The 19631-nt window shown below is 36.7% G+C and overlaps 1 protein-coding gene across 2 annotated transcripts in view; it reads left to right on the forward strand.

Annotated features, from left to right (window-relative positions):
• The first annotated feature begins 9303 nt into the window (after window positions 1-9303).
• The window catches only part of ADGRD1 (adhesion G protein-coupled receptor D1), a 157650-nt gene continuing 147322 nt past the window's right edge, over window positions 9304-19631 (forward strand). The window contains exons 1-4 of one of the 2 annotated variants that reach the window (XM_083803701.1): window positions 9304-9973; window positions 10070-10106; window positions 14518-14601; window positions 18329-18424. In XM_083803701.1, coding sequence (XP_083659827.1) covers window positions 9848-9973; window positions 10070-10106; window positions 14518-14601; window positions 18329-18424 — 343 coding nt within the window. In that variant the 5' untranslated portion in view covers window positions 9304-9847. The remainder of the gene's footprint in view (window positions 9974-10069; window positions 10107-14517; window positions 14602-18328; window positions 18425-19631) is intronic. The other variant, XM_083803702.1, reaches the window with a different exon arrangement.

Genomic DNA, 19631 nt, shown 5'->3' on the forward strand with positions numbered 1-19631 from the left:
TATCAAAGCAAATAGAAGAAAGTAGTGTGTGTGTGGTGGGGGCCAAGATGCAGGTTGCAGGGGCAGGGAAATAAGAAACCTCTCCTGGCAACTGAGACCTTCACTGAATGATTCTCTACCACAGGAGTTCAAGTAAGACTAGTTTTGTATCCAACAAAGAGCTTCTTGTATCTGTACATGAGATAAGCTGATCCAGCTCATGTGCCTTGCTAGAAAGCACTTCAGGTAGTGCTGGCAGATACTGTGGCAAAAAGCTCTATGGAGAGAGGGAAAAAAAAAAATCTAACAAAATAATTTTTCTATCAGTAATCTTCATTGTGCACGGGTCAGTTGACCTCACTAGAACTTCTGTGGCTTACGTGGATGCTGTATGACAAATTCTGTATTAACACCTTATGATTTGAAGGTTACTTGTCAGGCAGAGCGTTTTACCACACTTTCTTGCAGGTGAATAACTTGGCTTTTTCTACATCAGGCATTATGAGTAAACAACAGGGATGTTTAAGAACGTGCAAAGAATAAATATTTTTTAGGAATGTAACATATTCTGGATTACAGTTTGTAAGTCTTATACCCTGGGGCAAGCATTTTTTTTTTTTCCTGTTTCGCTACTCCTTTCAGTTATTTTTGTTGACTGTTTTGGCAAGTGCGCTTCAAGCACTATTAAGCAGGTAGCTGCTGTCTTTTTGATATGTCTGTAAGCAGTGCCTTGTATAATTAATATGCCCTGACCATGGAAACTTCAGTATAACACCTACAAAACAATAATACTTTTTTCATGTAAATATGATATTCAGTGATATTTATAGACTCCTTAAATAACTAATTTTAAGATGTCACTTGCAGCTGAAGATGAGTGGCCTTTTTGGATCCTTTTTAATTAGAAATGGTGGCATTTTTCAATTATGAAAATACTTTATATTTTAACCCAGTCCTGTGATTCCAACATGTCTTGTGATTGGGATTGTTATGGGATTGTTATGGCAGCCAACAGAGATAAGGCATTTCTCTAGTCAGATTATGAAGCAATACAGTAGGGCGGGGACCAAACCAAAAGCAGTCACGGTGGTCAAAAGAGTACATGGAAGAGAATTTATGTTAGGATTTGATTTATGTGTTGACCCTCCTCTATCAACGGAGAGCCAAAACTCCCAGACTCACAACCCAAAAATGGGGGATGGGGGTGGGGCTTGATGGATATTCTGGAATTCAGTTATCATGCTCTCAAATTAATCAGCTGCACTTTGGACTTGAAAACTATTCAAATCTTACAAACATAGATTTGGAAGCCACTATGGACTCTTAAGCTAGTGCCCTATGTGATTTCTGTCACCACCCTCTCATTGCTTTTGCCAGATCTAAAGTAAGAAACTACAAAAGACAGGAGCTGTGTTATTCCCCATGGAAAGAGAAGTCTTTAATATGTACATCTGTAATAAGCTCAGATGTTCTTGCTGAGAAACACTTGGCAGATTGGCTTCTGGGTATATGCTCCATTTGTGCTAGTAAACTTGTTTCACAAAGCAGTTGAATGAAATTTTCATGCAGTTACTTTTACCCAGAAGAGCAAGAGAGAATTGAGTAAGACTAAGAGAAATTGGAATATATTCTGAAGGCAGGACTTTATTATGGTGAAATGATTCTGTAATTAAGGAAGTCTGACTACCTGAATTGATGCCAAAATTACAGTCATTATAGGCAGTGGCTTTTTGGCAAATAAAAATTGGTTTATCCCTTTTATTATATGATTAGCCAATTTAATGTAAGCTTGACATTGAGGCCCGGTTAATCAAAGATTCCACTGAATTAAATATTTGGTACTTACACGAAATCTTAAACTATTCTTGAAAACAAAACAAAACAAAAAAGTATTTTGTTCAGTATATAGAATAAGATGTTCAAGGCACTACAGCAAAACAAAAGTCCAATAAACAGGACAATACGGTAAACAGACAATAAAAAGAGTAATGCAATAACCGTAATCAGCAAGTGGGACCTCATCCAAAGAAAACTTTAGTGCGTGATTTAATGTATGACGTTATTCACCTGCTTACTTGGTCTTTGAATCACCAGGCTCTGAAATCTTTTCAGAAAGAATATATAATCAGCCTAACGTTACATATATAACATTATAAAAGTATGTTCATCTGATTAGTCCTAAATTTTGCTGCCAAAAAGCTGTATTTTACTTTCTGGCATCAACTCAGCAACTTCACATTTTCTTAATTAGAAAAATATTTTTCCATGATAGCATTTGCCTTGTTGAATTAGCTCCAGGATTTTTGTTTGTTTGCTTTTTCTTCAGTCTGAACTGTTCTGTTTGTCCTTTTCGGTATAATCAACTCAAGGAAAATCTCATGCAATATTTTCTTGTGTGGTTTACTTTCTCAATTATTTTTGCCAAAACCTTTTACTAACTGAAATAATATAGGGACCAGTATCATATGACAGCTACTGCCACCCCTGGATTGTCTTTTGCTAGATTGTGTTGTGCAAATAAGAACTTTAATGCCTGAGGTTCTTCCAGTAATGAAGCTTTTTCATAGCTTATGTGGTTCTTTACCGCTCTGAGAAGGATTTGAGTGGCTCATTAGCAGTGATTGGGATGGACCCACCTGCACACGAGAGTTGGGGGCCCAGTGAAGGACTCGTGAAGTAGCTTGCTGCGGCACATCTGAGAGCTGCTCACGTGGCATTCTAGTTGCACTGTTAAAGATCACAGCTCTGAGAAGGTGGATGGATCAAGAATCGTCTTACTGTTAATCACAGTAACTCAGTTTATAAATACAGATTTTATTAGCAACTATTCCTCATGCTAGTAAAACATCTGTGCCCCTCCTATAGCAGTGTTCTTTCAAAGGCAGTATACGTCTCGCAGATTGTACTAGTTTGTATAGCCTGTACAAGGATTTATGCATAATGCTTTTCCATAGGTCTAGAATGTCTTGGTTTTATTTTTTTGTTAAAGTTGTTCTTTATTATCTTTATTGTGTCTTGAGTGTTTTGGTTTTTTTTTTTTTTGGTTAGGGTATTTTTTGTTCTGTGTTGTAAATTCAAATTTGTTATTACAAGACTTTCCACTGAGAGTCAGTGATGATTTTTGTCAAAATTAATATTTGCCTGTGACAAAATAAATAAATGAGAAAGAAGATTATAGAAATGCCATGATTTTGTGACTTCTGAGGTCATTGTTGTAAAATACAGCTGGAATGCACCAAAAGAACTAATTTACCTCATCCTTGTGCTGCAAGGTGAGGCAGACGATTTTCATGGTATGCCTGACAATCATCTGTGCAGCCTGTCCTTCAGGGCCTCCAATAATGGAGGTTCCACATACCGTTAATGAAAACTATTCACATCTTTTATTTTTTTTTTCCTAATAAAAAGCACTTTTACATGTGATTTATTCATTTCAAAGTTTAAATGGAAAACTTTAAATGGTACTGCAAAAAACTTTAAATGGTACTGCAATTTTTTACAGCCCTAGACAAAACTTACAAACCTAAACTTTAACTAAAGGTGCTAGCTGTTGGTTGGGAAGGTGCTAAAAGAAAAAAGACCAAATGTTTATTTTTCTTTAGTTCTAAGAACATGGGTAAATCTCTTGTTCTCATAGGTATCCACAGTTCAAAGGATATTTACTATTTCATAGAATAGAGGGATTGTAGCAATCACTGACTATGAAGATCTCAGTCTAATAACAAGAAATAACACATCTTTGAGAATACATGTTACTTTCTAAACAAGAACTCAGAAAAAATCACTTGTATATTTGTTTACTTAGAATTGCCCAGTGAGTTATGAAAGTACAGGGGGGTAAGTGTATTTTTAAGTTCAAATAAAACTTATTATATGCTAGGTTTTCACTGGTAGTTACATAATGCACATCAGGATTATATTTAAGGGATTACAATGAAAAGGGAGTGTAGTTGTTAGACGCCTGAGAACAGAAGCAAATTAATTCTTCCCAGCACACAAGAGTGCTATGATATGTTACCCAAGCTATTTGTGCAGTCCATCCCGTGAGGAAAGGAGAATGCAAGAAATCTTAAAGCAGGAGTCAGTGTCTTCTGCCTTGTCCCTGTCCCATACATCCATACAGGTTAATACGATGACACTAATATATCATCAGTTGGTGAATTTTAATGTCTTCCAGTTTTGACTGAGATTTGTTTTCCTGCTTTTCTCTAAAATCAGGGGCGCTACAGTGTTTCTTCTTTTATTAAAACTCTTGTAGTTACTCTATTGATTAATGCTGCCTTCCATCATTATTTATTGTAATACAACAAGGGAAGAGCATAGGGAGGGAAATATATTCTTCGGTGTCTATGAATACGTCATTAAGAACTTGTTTGGGGCAGCCTGTAACCAATAGCTATCTCTAAATAGTGCAGGATTCTACCCTAAGAAAATTGTTCTCTTGATGAAAGAGGATTTGCTGAAATTGAAAGAAGCTGCTTCAATAGCAGTGGTTTTTAAATTAAAGAAAAAGTTGAGAGAATACAACAAACTTGCTGGAACCACTGATCAAAATACTAATAATCAATATGCAGTACTTCATTCTAGATAACTAGTTCACCTGGATAAAGAGTTGACTTCAAGTAACATAACTTCTGCCTCTGTTCTCATTTTTTCATTTCCAATATAGGGGTAAATTACCTATATTATAAAACAGAACTAGTTAACAAAGTGCTGTCTTCTGATGTACTTTAAAAAAAGGCATTAACTACTTGCAAGATACTTCAATACAGAAATGTTTTCAGCCAATGCATTCTAATGAGCTCTTTCAGTTCCCATGCTCAAAAAAGAAATAAGATGTTGGAAAAGGAAAAATCAAACCGAAACAATCCTTCCAACTACTGTGCTTTTGTTTTAAGTGCTGCCAAATGCAAGTTGGACCTGTGTCATGATATGGGACTAGATTTTTCTTCCAAAAGACAAACTGGAAGTCAGTCTTGGTGACTGGGGTGGAGCTGGTGTGGCTCCTTTGAATGGCTGAAATGAGCTACACAGTGAAAGAGGCAGCTTTGAGTCTGGATATAAGTATCTGCAATGCAGACTTTGTACCCAGTACAAAAAAAAAAAAATCAGACTTGTAGCTAGTAAAGAAAAAAAATATATATATATAGGGAACTCCCTTTTCTGCTTATAAACTCTGCAGTGACTACAGTGGTAGAGTGGCTTTTGCTGTAGCCCGTTAAACCTTAGAAAGGGGGACAAAGGCTGATGTAGCATTTCAGGACACAGCTCCTGGTTTAGGAGGGTAACTGCAAAATCCAGACAGGTATAGAGACAGGGCTGCCCAAGCCAAAGGAGGACCAAAGGAATGATGGAGATTCTCCATCAAATGTAGGGAGAGTGGCTATGAGCAGGGACAGCTTCTCCAGCCTGTCCCTTTCTGTATTTTGTCCTCCTACAGTAACTGTAGGGAGGGGACTCTGTGAAGTCCTTGTCCTCTCCGTTGAATGTTAACTCTGCGGGAGTTTCTGAGTACAGTGACTGTGTATTGTTCTGGTTGCAAATATATCAAACCTGACCTGAGAGCAGTGCAAGGCATTTCCCACTGCTAGAGTCCTAAGGTCAACTTCATAGGTTTAGGAAGAACTTATCACAAAGGTGATTATTTCAAAACAAACAAACAAAAAAATCCACCTTTTCTTTGATGTGGGCTCACAATTTTAGGTTGGAATAATGTTGTATAAGGAAGAGGTAATAAACTGCTAAGAGTTGACAGCTTCTTTCGTAAAAACTGCTCCTGCTTTGAAGCTCTGTGAGCAGCTAACACACTCATTATGGAAATGACCGTACACAAACATGTGTATTGACATGGCAGTATGTATGGCACAATCTTGTTTTCGTTCCTCGCAGGTGCGCAAATATAATCAAGGTGCACATATGTACATATCTGAACAGTTCCAAGAGAACCAGCCGAGTTGCCCTGGATGTTCCCTGTGATAAAGGACAGCTGATTGTAGTTACAGATCTGTTCCGTGTAACTCGAGTTAAGTAACAGCAGTTCTACAGCTACTTACACTGCAGGTCCATGACAAGCCAGAAAAATTAGCACTAAAATTACAAATTTAAGTACGTAGGTGCTATAACAACCTAGTTAATAGTTTCTATTACTGACAGATAAATAGTTTGACTAGGGAGCAATTTTCATCCGGAATATTTGTTGGTGTATTAGAAGAGACTGTGATAGTAGAGAAGTTTAACAAAATCTAGCAGTTAGAAAGGAATATATTAAGATTAAATCTAAGATATTTGATAAAACATTTCAATGCCAATTATGCACCAGCTCTCTTGTGGAGAGTTAATGATTCAAATGAAAGCAAAGGTAGAAAACTATTACGGATTGTCTTCTGCGGTGTAAAACAAATTCTTTAAAGGATTACTCTCTTTGCTTGTATTTGCATAGTTAGCAATAAAGATTTTTAACGTCAAGGTGTTTTTCATTTCCTGGTAAATATCAGCTGCATCACTTTTAATTTTTTGTTTTAATAATATAATTATCCAGAATGAACAATGAGGTGAGCAAGGAAAGCTGAAATTGAAAGTGAAGTTTAATCATCTCATGATAAGTCGCACTCATTATTGTGGTAAAAGTGTTGCAACTGAAATCACTGACATAAGTCATAAGGATTTTTCTTTTGAGATTAAACCTTTTTGTTTGGAAGTGTGCTGCCATACACACACATACACACACCGAAAAAAAAAAAAAAAAGGAAAAAAAAAAGAGAGGAGAGGGGAAAAAAATGGGGTGTGTGATTTTTCCAGTGCTGCTTGCAAGCTGTTAGCTGTTTCTGCAGCCCGTCAGACCTCCTTCTGTTCTGTTTGGGGAGTTCATTCTGCGTGTCAACAATGTCCAAGGTGCACAGCAGCTCCCACCTGGCCACTTTCTTCCCTCTGCTTAAGTGGGGCAGAAAATCGAGAAGCCTTTCAGGGAGTTCCCCCAGTGCTGTTCCATGGGGGTCACAGCTCCTCCCTTCCTCACCCCCTTAGCGGGACTAGAGCTCCCTTAGCTGTCCTGGGGAGAAACCTCTCCAGCTGCTGAGCTCAGGCTGTCCACAGTTACCCGGTATATGCAGAGCTTTGTGCTCTTATTGACATGCAAGTACTTTAAGTGAAGGTTATTTTATCTGCAGGTTATTCAAGAGCAATCCGCTGCTATTGTTTGTCTTCTGAGCATTGGATCAGTTATTCTGGTTTGCACACAAGATGCCCAGTGCTACCTCTGGTCTGTGGTAGCAGCATTGTGACTTTTCAGATCAGGTTTCCAGAGGATCACACGAATACATTCAGAATTTGTTTCTGCAAATAATCTCTGATGTCTGCTTGCAATTTGCTGTTTCCACAAAAATTTCTGGCAGTGAACATGTTTGCTTGGATTCTCACAATTGTTTTGGTAAGCATATTCTTTCCCTTGACAGGCCTCTCTTGGCAAATATTTCAAATTCCTGTCTTTCTCTTTTTATATTTTAATATTTCTCATGATTTTTAGCTGCAACTTTCTATTTCTAAGTGTGGCTCTACTTGTTACTATGTGATGCAGACTTCCTGGGGTTTACAAGGGATTCCTCTTCTTCCTTCAGGTTATAGAGGAGTTTCTGGCTAACAATGATGATGGAAGGAGTCTTTATATAATGAAATAAATAAATAAATAAATAAATAAATAAATAAATAAATAAATAGTACTAGACGGAAATAAGCAAAACTCAGACTGGCTTTTTTCAGTGAATTAGTGCCTTCCGACTAGTTATACTAAGTGCAAACAAAATTTTCTTAGGAACTGAAGTTCAGAATTCTCAGAAGTATTTTGTTTAGATCCCAAAGCAAGCTTACAAACCAAATATGTTTTTTTGGTGATATTGACATTTTTTAATATTTAATTTTGATAACATATGGCAATTCATGTGGCATGAGCATCTTCCAAAATTAAGTATGGTCCCTTCAGTCCTTGGACTCTGGAGTTCCACCTACCCAGCTCCTAGCAAGGAGTTGGTTACCATCAGAAGCTTCAGAAGTTCACTGCCTCTGGGCAGCCAGCTGGGTGAACCGGGCCCATTGTCACGAGGCAACCTGCTGAGCTTCCAGCTACCTAAGCCCTACAGAAAGGGTCATTAGAAAACTTTCATTAAAAAAAAAAAAAAAAAGTTGGCTTTAGCCAAGAGTTTGGTGCAAATGTTGTGGTTAAGAAGTGGACAAGTAAGAAAGAGGGCTAGTACCATGGAAGGAGTAGAGCTCAGAAGAGGAACCAGGCAAATATAGGCTTATATGGACACCTGTAGAAATGGGGCCAAGAACCACCAAATGGATGTATGGGGAGGGAAGGACAACTACATGTCAGAATGACTTCTATTTAGAGAGTGTTTTCCTGGTTGACAAAACATCATGTGCTGAAAGTTCTAATTTACTGAAAATTTTTGGCAAGAGAAAAGGCAATTTGAATTTTGCTGAGATGTTAACATGATCTGATTCTGAATTTTAGTTTCTGGTCTTCCTTACATCACCTATGTATGGCTCGTGTCAGGATGAATAAGGGGTTGATATGGAAATATGGGGAAGAGATGAACAGGGCTTATGGAGATGGAGGGCTTATCAAATTTTGTTTAGTGTTATTGTTTCAGTTTTTCACTGAAAAAAAAAAAGTGAAGAGAACTTGTTTCTGAAAGCAAGATTTTAACATTAATGAGAAGAGTAAATGAAAATATCAACTAGTTCTAGCTACTATTTTTCTTTAACATATAAAAAGTTGGTTGTTATTTGTGGTACAGCTTAGTGTAATTGGGATGCTCTTCTAAAAATACTTAAATGTAATTGCTTTTATTTTTATCAAAGAATAATATTGCTGTGGCTATTATAGAAGTAATCTATTTTTTATTTTTATTTTTATTTTATTTTTTTGCTAGCTTTGACAGGCAACTTTGATCAAATCAGTGAAATGGCTAGTGCCTCAGTTTCCCCTTCTTGATAGGGACACAGTAAAACGAATTCCTCAATGCTGTGTGATTTAAATCAATATTTTTTCAAAGGTCCTGTTTCTTTAAAAAAATACAAACTTGTTTTAATGAATAGCTCTTAGCTTTCCTCCAACAGTTTCTGTCCAAAATCTGTTCTTTTGTTCTTAAACATTTGAATTAGGAGCAATTGTTCTGGCTTTGCATCTTCTCTGAGCGTGCAGATTGCTAAGAACTGTAATCTCTTTAATCTGTTTGCTGAAGCACATTAACTTGTTTCCACTTGTTCCTAGCTGGCTGGTGTTAGGACCCAGAAAAGAGACAGCAGCAACGTGATATAAATAGAGTACCAGAATGGGACAAAGTTTGAGAAGAAAGCATGACATCACTCAGACTTGCTCTCCACCCAAAAAGATCTGGGATGGAGGTGCAAACGTGAGCTGGACAAGCGAGGAGTTAGCAACTCTTTTCAGCTCAGTTCCTGAGGAAATAGTGCGAGTTATATGCTCTATGCGCTATAAGGAAGTACATTTTCTTGCTAGCAAAACCAAAACTGGCTTCAGATCTCTGACAACGTGAAAGTAATTGAAAGGAAAAGACCATAGGAAGAAAGTTGAAAACAAGATATTTTCTTTTTGGCACAGATTCTAACAGAAATACTTGACTTCTTTCCATGGAACAGTACAACTTTCGGATCTGATGCACATTTCTTTTAATTTTTCTCAAATCATAGTAATTTATTTATGGTTAAATGAAGAGATCAAAGTGTGAAGCAAGCAAATACTACTTAAAGGGTCTGGAAGGATATTATATCATCACTGGAGGAACAGACTTTTTGAACTTGCACGGAAAATGTCCCTTTTAATACGAAAAGTAGCTAAGGAAAACTTATGATTGAAATCTTACAGGAATTTGATCTTGGTTGTACTTTTAACCTTAAATGGACCATGGAGAATTTATTATCTCTGCTCTGTTGTCATTATTCTTTGCTGATTTTATTTCAGTTCCAGTATCAGGTAATGTTCTGAATATGGTCAGCATTAAGATATATTTGGATTCCTCTTAGCAAGTTTTGCCTCACTTTCTCTCATTATAAAATGTTTTATGTGCAGGTGTATGGAAACTATTCCCAGCTACTCAAACACCCAGGTAAGGAATGTTCCATTTATATTTTATGGCAATATGCTTAAATATTTAATTGCTCTTTTTTTTTTTTTTTTTTGATTTGCATTTTGGTTTGTATTTTTCATTTTTTGTAGCTCTAAAGAAACAGTCATCCCACATTTGAACGTAAGCTCTGTATTAAAAATATAATAAAGCCTGATCATCCTGCTTAGTTTAAATTCACTACCTACTAAATATTCTGCATAGAAATATATTTGGAGAAAAATGACTTGTATTTGATAAATAGAGAATTCCTCTATACAGTGTTTATTACCTTTTTGAGCATGAATTTCTGAATCAGACTTCTACACAGGCTTTTTTTTTTCTTTTTCTTTCTTTTTTTTTTTTTTTTTATCAAGGTCTTAGTGTTCAGTGTTTTAAATTATTTGATTTACAGTTAGATATGCCAGTTTATGTGTTTTGTAGTACTTTGCCAAGGCTTCAAGCTATCTACCCTCCTCCCAGCCTTCATGCTTAAGTTAAAATTGGTTATAGAGCATATTAAAAATCTCATCTGTTTTCAATGCAGAAAAACTCAGAGCTTATTGGGGGCCTGTGTGTGTAACTGCAGAATTCTTCTGTTTATATAAATAGTTTAACCTCAAGCCTCATGGTGGTGTACAAGTACAATTTTACTGCTTTACCAATTCATGTATTGCTTTGTGCTTCTAAGTTTTCACCATATATAATTATGTTCAAAATAAAATACAGTGCGATATGGAGAGCCATGTTGTCTGCTATTGCAGTATCTTCAGACCAGTTAGTATCTTTTGTTCTGCCTTCACTCAAAAACAAAGAAACACCATCTCATTTCCTATAGGTGAGGATTACTGGCTTCTGGCCAATAGAGCCATAAGGGAGAAAAAGGCCTCCCTCAAAAAGCGGGGAAGCTGTACAACATTTAGTTTGTATACAGTGTCTGTGGGGAAGCGCTCAAATCCAGAAAGCATCAGTCCCAGTTACAAGGCTGTAAACAAGCCTTGTGATTTTGTTCTGAACACAGAGCAGTTACCCATTGAAGTATTGGTACAAGTATAAGCTGAATTCAGTGCACCAGGTATTTGTTTTTGGAAAGCTTCTCGGGGCTGATTGGCTGCAAGTGGGGTGGCAGCATGGCTTTATATAGCTCAGAACTGGGAGCTAGGAAAGCCACCAACATGCGGCATGGCCCGAGGCAATTCACTTCTTTGCTGTATCTCTTTTGTTTCCCATTTTCTTTGCCCATTTTTTTTCCCATCTTATAAATGTAAGGTTTTTAGAGTATAGCTTCTCCTTAGGGGTGGGTTTGTTTGATGCCAGCCACAGGAATGCCATTGTTGTGATGCTACCGCTAATGAAACTCATGCCACGTTGTGACATAGTTTCTGGCATCAATTCATTTTCTCCCTGGATTCTTCTCATCTGACTGTTGTTCTCTATTTTTCTATGTTTTTCTATCACCTCTGTTATCTTTAATCCTTCTCCCCCAGATATTAAAGGTAGGTGTGTTAATGGAAGCAAGAACTATTTGCATATAAGCACACTGTGAAACAGCAGGCATGTTCTGTGCTCTGCAAAATAGAGCAGGTAGTTTGAGGGCTGGCTGGAGGTACACTAGCACAGGTTGCCTATGTGGATGCTCTTCATACCATAGAACCTCATCACTTTAATTCTTTTTGCAGCAGCTAGAATATGCTCTTTGAAGACAGAACTGAACACATACCCAGATTTAGTTTATGCAAATTAAAGCTTGTTCCTACAGCCTGTTCCCTCAGAGTGCTTTTCCACACAGCTTGTTGAGTTTGGGTTGCCTGGAATTTTCAGATTTGGCTTTGTGCATACTTATTCAGTGTCATTATTCTTTTACTTTGACAGTAGCTTTCTCCTTTTGTAGCAACTATGCTTTTCTCTGTATTTTTCAAGTATTCAAAAGAAATGTAACCATAGAACCACATCCATTTCTCCAAACACATCCCTGCCTCATCTATTTACACTCATGCTCCAACTCTCTGGGAAAACCTCTATGACAACAGCAAACATTCCTAGTTAGGTAGGCCAATAATAGATCCTGGTCAATTATGAATCACTTGTTAGATATCTTTGGCGTAGTTTAGTTCAGAAGAGAATCTGAGTAGTTTGTGTATTGCCATGAAATGCAGAGCTGCTTGTAGTTCTGTGTTTTCAAATCTGCAATTGTTTGTTGTGACGTTTAGCAAATTTGCCAGCTTTGTACTCTTAGCCTTAAGTTCCTGTCTGCATTGCAGCTCTAAGAGTATAACATGAGGATGGGAGACATCAAAAGAGCTCAAAACTCCTCTGTGTGGGCAAGAAAATTTAGGACGAAAATAACATGAAAATAATATTTTTGCTCCTCCAAGTCCATTGTAAAGAAATCTCATTTGTATACAGAACTCTAAAATGATAGAATAATTATCCAGTAGGCAAGCAGTTTTGATCTCTCTAGAGTAAAGAAGCAGAGGACAAAGGATACTGTGTTTTGTTTTAATTTGCACACCATTTTCACAAGGTTTGGGGAGCTTTTCTATGGTGTATGACAGTTTAAGTGATATTTAGAAGACTTTTCTGTTTTGTCCCTCAGGCTCCTGAAAGATTGCTTGGGAACAAAAAACAAAACAACATAAAACTGTAGGGCAAGGAACTACACATATGTGTAATTTTATAAATAAGTTTTGCTTCACTTCATTTGGAGACCCCAGAAGGATTAGGAGTGTTTTATAGAGAGGGTGTTTTAAAAAAAAACAAGGGTGTTTTATAGAAATTACTAACAAAAATGGTAGTCAGGGAGTTCAAGGAGGTTAGAGGGATCATTGTGGGAACAAATCTGTGGAAGAAGTTCATTGTATGAACGAAGATGTGGAGGAGAGAAGAAAAGAGGATTCTTATGCTTGATACCTTTCAATACTTTCTTATATGGGAGAAGGAGGTTAAGGGAGAACCCCAAACCAACTCCAAACAATCACCAAATTTGAAATTTGACTGAAATCTGAGTAGAAAATGCTGGTTTTATAAATACTTCCTCTCTGTTCCCACCCAAAAGAAAAGATTAACTCAAGCTAATAGGATGATATGCTGTGAGGTTGAACAAAACATTCTCATTTGTATTCACAGTAAAACTTCTGTGTATCTGTATCAACATTCTGAAACTTTCTTGGATATAGGAGATTATCAATTTCTTCCGGAACAGCTGGTTAAATTAATTATTTTGAGAATAAAGGATTTCTTGCAGCTAACAAGATAATAAGAAATTACAGTTCATGTTTTCCTACATTATTAATGATATACCCTTAAAATAGAATCGTTATCTTAACACAAAATTTGATTGCATTGGACAGCCCACTTCTGCTCAGGTTTGAGTAATCACATCTCCTAAACTCTGTTCTAACTGGTAGCAATTAGACCAATGGAAACCAGCAGATGTCCTGCTTTTGTCAGCTTGTACGCTTGGTGCTCAGGAGGACATTTTTGAAAACAAAATGTTCTTACTGGCCACAAGGAGACATTCTGATTTTGGTGTAGTGAAGGCAGTTCTGAAGGAACAGCTAATGCTGTATGGGGAGGAGGGGATTCTTCCCTCCACCCCCCATGTGTTGGTTATTCTGGAACCCCTTCTCTTGAGGAACATCAAATTCCTTCTGTTTAAGGGTATAGTTCTGCTATATGACACAGTTAAAGTGTGAATTACTTGGAGATATCAGGAAGGCTAGGCTGTGCAGTAACAACTGCACGGGTATGTATACAATCACCTGCATTGCAGGCCCTCCAGCATCAAGTACTGTTTCTGACTAATGTTTCTCCACAGACAACAAAGGTGAAAAATGCTTGTATTAATATAACCTGAAGGTGTTGCACTGGTTTTGCAGTGCGTTTCAAGAAGAACAGTCCTTGGAACTCTCTAGCATCTTCTCCAATTCAATTTAACCGTGGGTAGTAGAGTCCTCTGTGGAGGAGGTAGGAGTAGGAAAAGCATGCTGCAGAGGCTGAACATTCCCACTGTGCATTCTCTTCTTGGTGCATCGTACTATCCGTGATGTGTTTAAAACCTGGGTGAGATCTTAAAATTATCAGACCAGCTCCTCAACAGTTACTTTGATGAATGCTGCCTGATACACTAGCAGAGATTTGGTCAGAGATGGTTATGCATTTTAAGTGTAATTAGAATAATAATCAGCTGAATTTTAAAAACAGAGGTTCTCTGCAGTAGTCAATCAGATATCTGGCTTTAATCTCCTCTGCCATTTTGATTTACGGTCTTGCTTATGTGCAGTATTTTATTTACATGCTCTATCTTGTTTTACTTAACCTATTGACTTTCTTTATTGTTCTTCTTTGTGGAGACTTGCTACACTCTTTGTTGGGCCTTACTTTAACAACCTGTTCATCTGTGTTTCCTTGAAAGGGTTCAAAGTTCTTGCATCAGCTTCCCATTACTGGCCATTGGAGGATGTGGATGGAATTCATGAGTTTCGGGATACGAATGGAGGTAGACAAAGGACTCATTGACAATGGCAATAATATAAGTATTTGTGTCAGTCTGTAAGTAGATAGGGAGCAGGAGAAATGAAAGTAGTTAGCTTTTTTAACACGGCAGTTGAGATTTTCTTTAAAGTTAATGTTTTTGCAGTGCTTTGATGTCCAAATGATATTGTATTTGAGAACTGATTTTTATAGAGTATTCTCAGACATTTTATGGGCTGTCTACGCATTGTTAAGGTTATAAAGAGAAATGGTTTATGATCCAAAGAGTCATTGAAATAACACTGTTATTAGTTGGCTTGGTACATGCATAACATGCACTAATAAGCTCAGTAACTGAGATCTTTGGCTATGTCGGCTGTGAAAATGCCTGATTCTTTTAGATTTTTAAAAGGAGTTAAATGCCTAAACTCTGCAGACATTTTTGAAAGTTGCACATAGTATGCACAGAAAAAGAAGGGTAGGCTTTTATCTGGATGTATCTTACTCATTTTTATTTTGTTTTGGATACTTCCTTAAAAATTGTATTGCAGCAATAGGTTTCTTTTTTTTTTTTTAAATATTTTTTTCTCTCCAGTTGGGCAAAAATTATGTGAGGCTTGGTAAAACAAAACCCTCACTGATTTGAAAGAGTCAGTTGTCACAATTCTAGCATATCAGAAGGAATGATTTTAAAATGTAGTCTCTTTGGTTTCAGCAGTTTTCTGATTCTGATATTTTAAAGTGGGGTGAGAGCTTCCTAGGGATGTGCAGGGGATGTAACTCATGGAGTTTTGACTGAGGCACAATACCCCACTGCTGCGTTACGAGCTTGTAGGGTCGCACCTTTCAGATGAAACTTTCAGCTTCATTTTGCCTCCTTCTGAGGCTCAAAGATCCCTTAGTAATTTTCACATGAGAACTGTTTTTTCTTCTGACTACTTAGCCAGTTCCAGGTTGGGCTGATATATGTACATTCCCCAGTATTTCTCACACTATGGCTGACTACCTTGGCCATCAAGCTAAACTATGTACTACTGTGAAGAGTAGCAGCAGTGTTACTACTGGTGACTGTAATATCTTTTCCCAGAAAGATCACTGCAGAAGATTAAATCAGGAGTTAGGGACCTTCACAACCTCACATGAAAAATGTTACACAAGTGCAAAGTTATTGCTATTTATTACACAAAAATGGCAACATCAATCTCTGTTCCTAAGTAGGGAAAAAATTCTATAAATATCTGAAACCTTTTATTCCATAGGTGCTCAAGTATTTTAAACTCAAACAGTTTGACCCATCTTTCCAGGAAACTTCTTAAAGGAATTAAATTAGCTGACCAGAAATAAATCTGGGCAATATTCTGCTCCCATTAGAGGCTGATGGCAGCATTCCCACCGACTTCAATAGGATCATAATTTGACCTGCAAAAAGTTACCATATGAGATTTTTAACAGTGTATTAATGTGATTTTCTAACAGTGGACCTCATGTACTTTCTAACAGAGTAAAGCACTCCTTACCTAGCATTGTTTTAGCATTTGTGTTATCAAGATGTATTTAAAGTACTTAAAAGGAATATATGAAATCTAATGTGACATACAGCTGTTGGACAAATTGTAATTGCATAACCGATGTTAGTTAGATTGTTTTTCAGAACATGTTAAATGACATTACTTCAATACAATTCAGAAATCTTTCCAGTAGTAACACAGAAGAGTAAAAGCAGAATATATTAAGCTCCTGATCCTACAGACCTTCTCTTACATGAATAGGGCTGGCTTATATGAGCAATTGTCTCTTACTCCTATTATGACACTGTGCTAAAGAACTTTATAAATGAGCCAGCTGCATGACTGCTGGAAAAAAAAGATTTGGAGGACTTTTTCTTGCTATTGTTTGCAGAGGATGCTAGTAGCCAAAAGTCCTTTTCTCTGCAGTGCAATTTTGACAATGTTGAATTCTTTCCTTGATGTTCTAGTGGATAGTTCAAATTCTTGGCAGTTGCATATATTGAGTCTTATAATACATGGGTATTATTTCAACTGCTTCCAGCAGAAGTTTTATGTACCTATCTGATATTTGACTTTGAAATACAATGAAAGTTTTCTTTATTGTTGTAATCTAATGCCCGTGACAATTTTCTATTTTTGATACCATTCTGATTACACAACTCTTCTGTTTATTGCTAGCCTTTCTTGTTTTTCTCCCATTCATCATAATTTCATGCAATTATTTTCATTCCATGTTTCTTCTCTTAAATACTTGAAGCATCATAATCTGTCCATCATGTTAATCCATTTTATTTGTTGAAGTCATTGTGTGTGAAGCCAGATTTATATCTCTCAATGCATTTGTGTTGTAAGAGGCAGCGTCAGCAAATTAATTTTTTGGTTATCATAGCAATAAAAGCAGTAGACGCAATTGAAGGGAAAAAAAGACAAACTTAAAATATAGCAAAGAAAAAAATATGTGGCCATGTTCAGGTTTTATAATATGACCTCTAGTTTTCCATGCATTTTCTATTGAATTTTTATTTTTATTTATTTATTTTTTTGAGCATTTGCCTTTTCCTCCTGTGAGCCCAGTTGGTCTAAATCCCCAGTCAATGCCAGTCAATGTCTCTATTTACTTATGCAGGCTTTCCATCAAGATCTATTTGCCTGCCCAAGGTAAATAATTACTGTGTGCAAGGTACTTTTAAATTATCAAAATGGGAGGGGAAAAAAGAATAAAATTTTATTGTTGGATACCCAAATTAATTTGATGGCTCTCAAAACTATAGCAGGCAAAATGGTTCTAGGTAGAAACCCCGTAATGTTGATTCTGTCCTTTTAAACCTGTTGATAGTGTATGTTTGCCAGCAGCCCTTAGACTTCAGAGCTGCAGAACAGATGAGCTTAATGCCCCACCTGGAGATCGTCTCCTCCAACCCCCTGGGTGGCTCATGAGCAGGGTGAGCTGGAGCCAGTTGCTCAGGGCTTTCTGGTTGGGGTTTGAATATCTCCAAGGATGGAGGCTCCATAGTCCCTCTGGACAACCTGTTCCAGCATCTGACTCTCTCATAATTTTTCTTTAATTATTTAAAAAGCTTTTTCCTTATGTTTAAGTAGAATTACTTGTGTTTTAATTTGTGCCCGTTACCTCTTATCTTTTCACTGGATACCACTGGGGAGAGTCTGGTGTTATCTTTGCTCTTTCCATGGGGTGTTTATTCACACTGATAAAATCCCTGAGCCTTCGCTTCTCCTTATTGAGCAATCCCAGCTGTCTCAGCCTCTGCTGGTGTGTCCAGTGCCTTCAACATCTTTGTGGCCCTTCACCAGGCTCGCTCCAGTATGTCCATGTCTAGTGCTAGGGAACCCAGAACAGAACATAGAACTTGAACTGACCATAACTTTTGCACCAGTGTAATGATTTTTGTTATAACTGCACAGCTCCTTACTGACCTCATTGTATTCAGAGCCCTTTATCTGGTTGCAGTTGTACTGTTTCATAGTTTTTCCTTTTCTGTTCCTGTCAGGAATTAAAAATGGTTTTAGTGACACTATATTTTCTTAAGTTATGTAGTTAAAGGATGCAACACTTGTGTGCTACTTACAAATTACTGGAGACAGTTGATCATATGATAATTTTAAAGGCCACTGACCAACATCTATGATCTGTGTAATGTTGAGAGATATGAACTGGTCAATTCATTTCTGATTGTGTTTATTCATTGTTTTGCTTATTTGCTTATTTTTTGTTGTTTCACCCAGCTCTAAGAATCCACAACTTCACTGTGCTTCCTTCCCATAACTCTACCTTTGTATATACCAATGACTCTGCCTACTCTAACTTCTCTGCAACTGTAGGTGAGGATTTACATTTTTTTTGTTCTGCATTTGTCGAGCTTGGATGGTTCTTGTAACACTGGATTCAAAGTTAACACTGAGTTTTGGTTCAATTGCTCATGTGGTAAAGATCTATGCGTACACTGAGATAAATGATTGAAAAAGCACTCCTGCAATTTTAAGTGAATTACTCAGAATTACTGGGAGACACATCCCCTTGCTAAGCAGTCTGTAGAAGGATGGAACCCAGCAGCCCTCAAAAACCTAAAATATTTTTATTAAACTTAAAAGAAACAGAAGATATTTCAGAGGAACATATAAGAACAAATACATTGTTTTATTTTTCTTTCAAGATGAAAAGAAAAAATGTCCTTTAAAAATGAGTATGAAATGGTGAAAAAGAGATAAAGACAAGTGCAAGTGAACTTTCCAATCCTGAAAGTAATGTTGTCAACCACAATATCTTTGATTAACATAAAATAAAAAAAAAATAAAAAATGGACACAAATCTTAGATATATTTCTTTTTACATCAACATACAAGTATATAAAAAGAAGAACAGAAAATAACATTCCATGCAGAAACCTGCCAGATTGGAAACTAAGCTTAAGCTGGTGTAGGTATAACTAAAATCATTTAATTGAAGTCATCAGGATTTAGACTTGAGCAATTGAAATATGACCTTTTGTCCACTTAACGATTAGGTATTAACTCATATCTATTTGTTGAAAAATCTGACATGAGGAGAAAGATGAAAATGGTAGAACTGTCATTTTGGGTTGCTCCAGTACTAGGAGGTCTGTATTAGAACACTAAAAACACTATTTTTCTGCTCTCTAAGAGTAAAAGTATGCTGGCAAATGTGAACTCTATTAATAATGAACTTCAAACGACCCTAATTTCTTTCAGTCCTCACTTATCTGCTTTATAGGCCATTTGCATAGTTCTCACATAATAAGATGTATTCAATATGAACATTAAAAAGAGTGATATTAACAGCAAAGGAAATGCTATGGAAACAGGAATACATTACCTTATGGTATTTATTCTGTCTAGATTAATTCAGAATTTAAGTGACTTAAAAAGAACTTAGAAATATTTGCTTCACTCTATACCACTTTAATTTTTAAAAGGAACTGAATTTTATCTGTCAGTTAGACAACTTGATGTCTTGTTGCTCAAAAGCAGGGGAAGATACTTGAAAATTGTGATATTTACGCTGAGATTT

The sequence above is a fragment of the Anser anser genome (genome assembly GCF_964211835.1).
Source record: "Anser anser genome assembly, chromosome: 18".
Taxonomy (NCBI): domain Eukaryota; kingdom Metazoa; phylum Chordata; class Aves; order Anseriformes; family Anatidae; genus Anser; species Anser anser.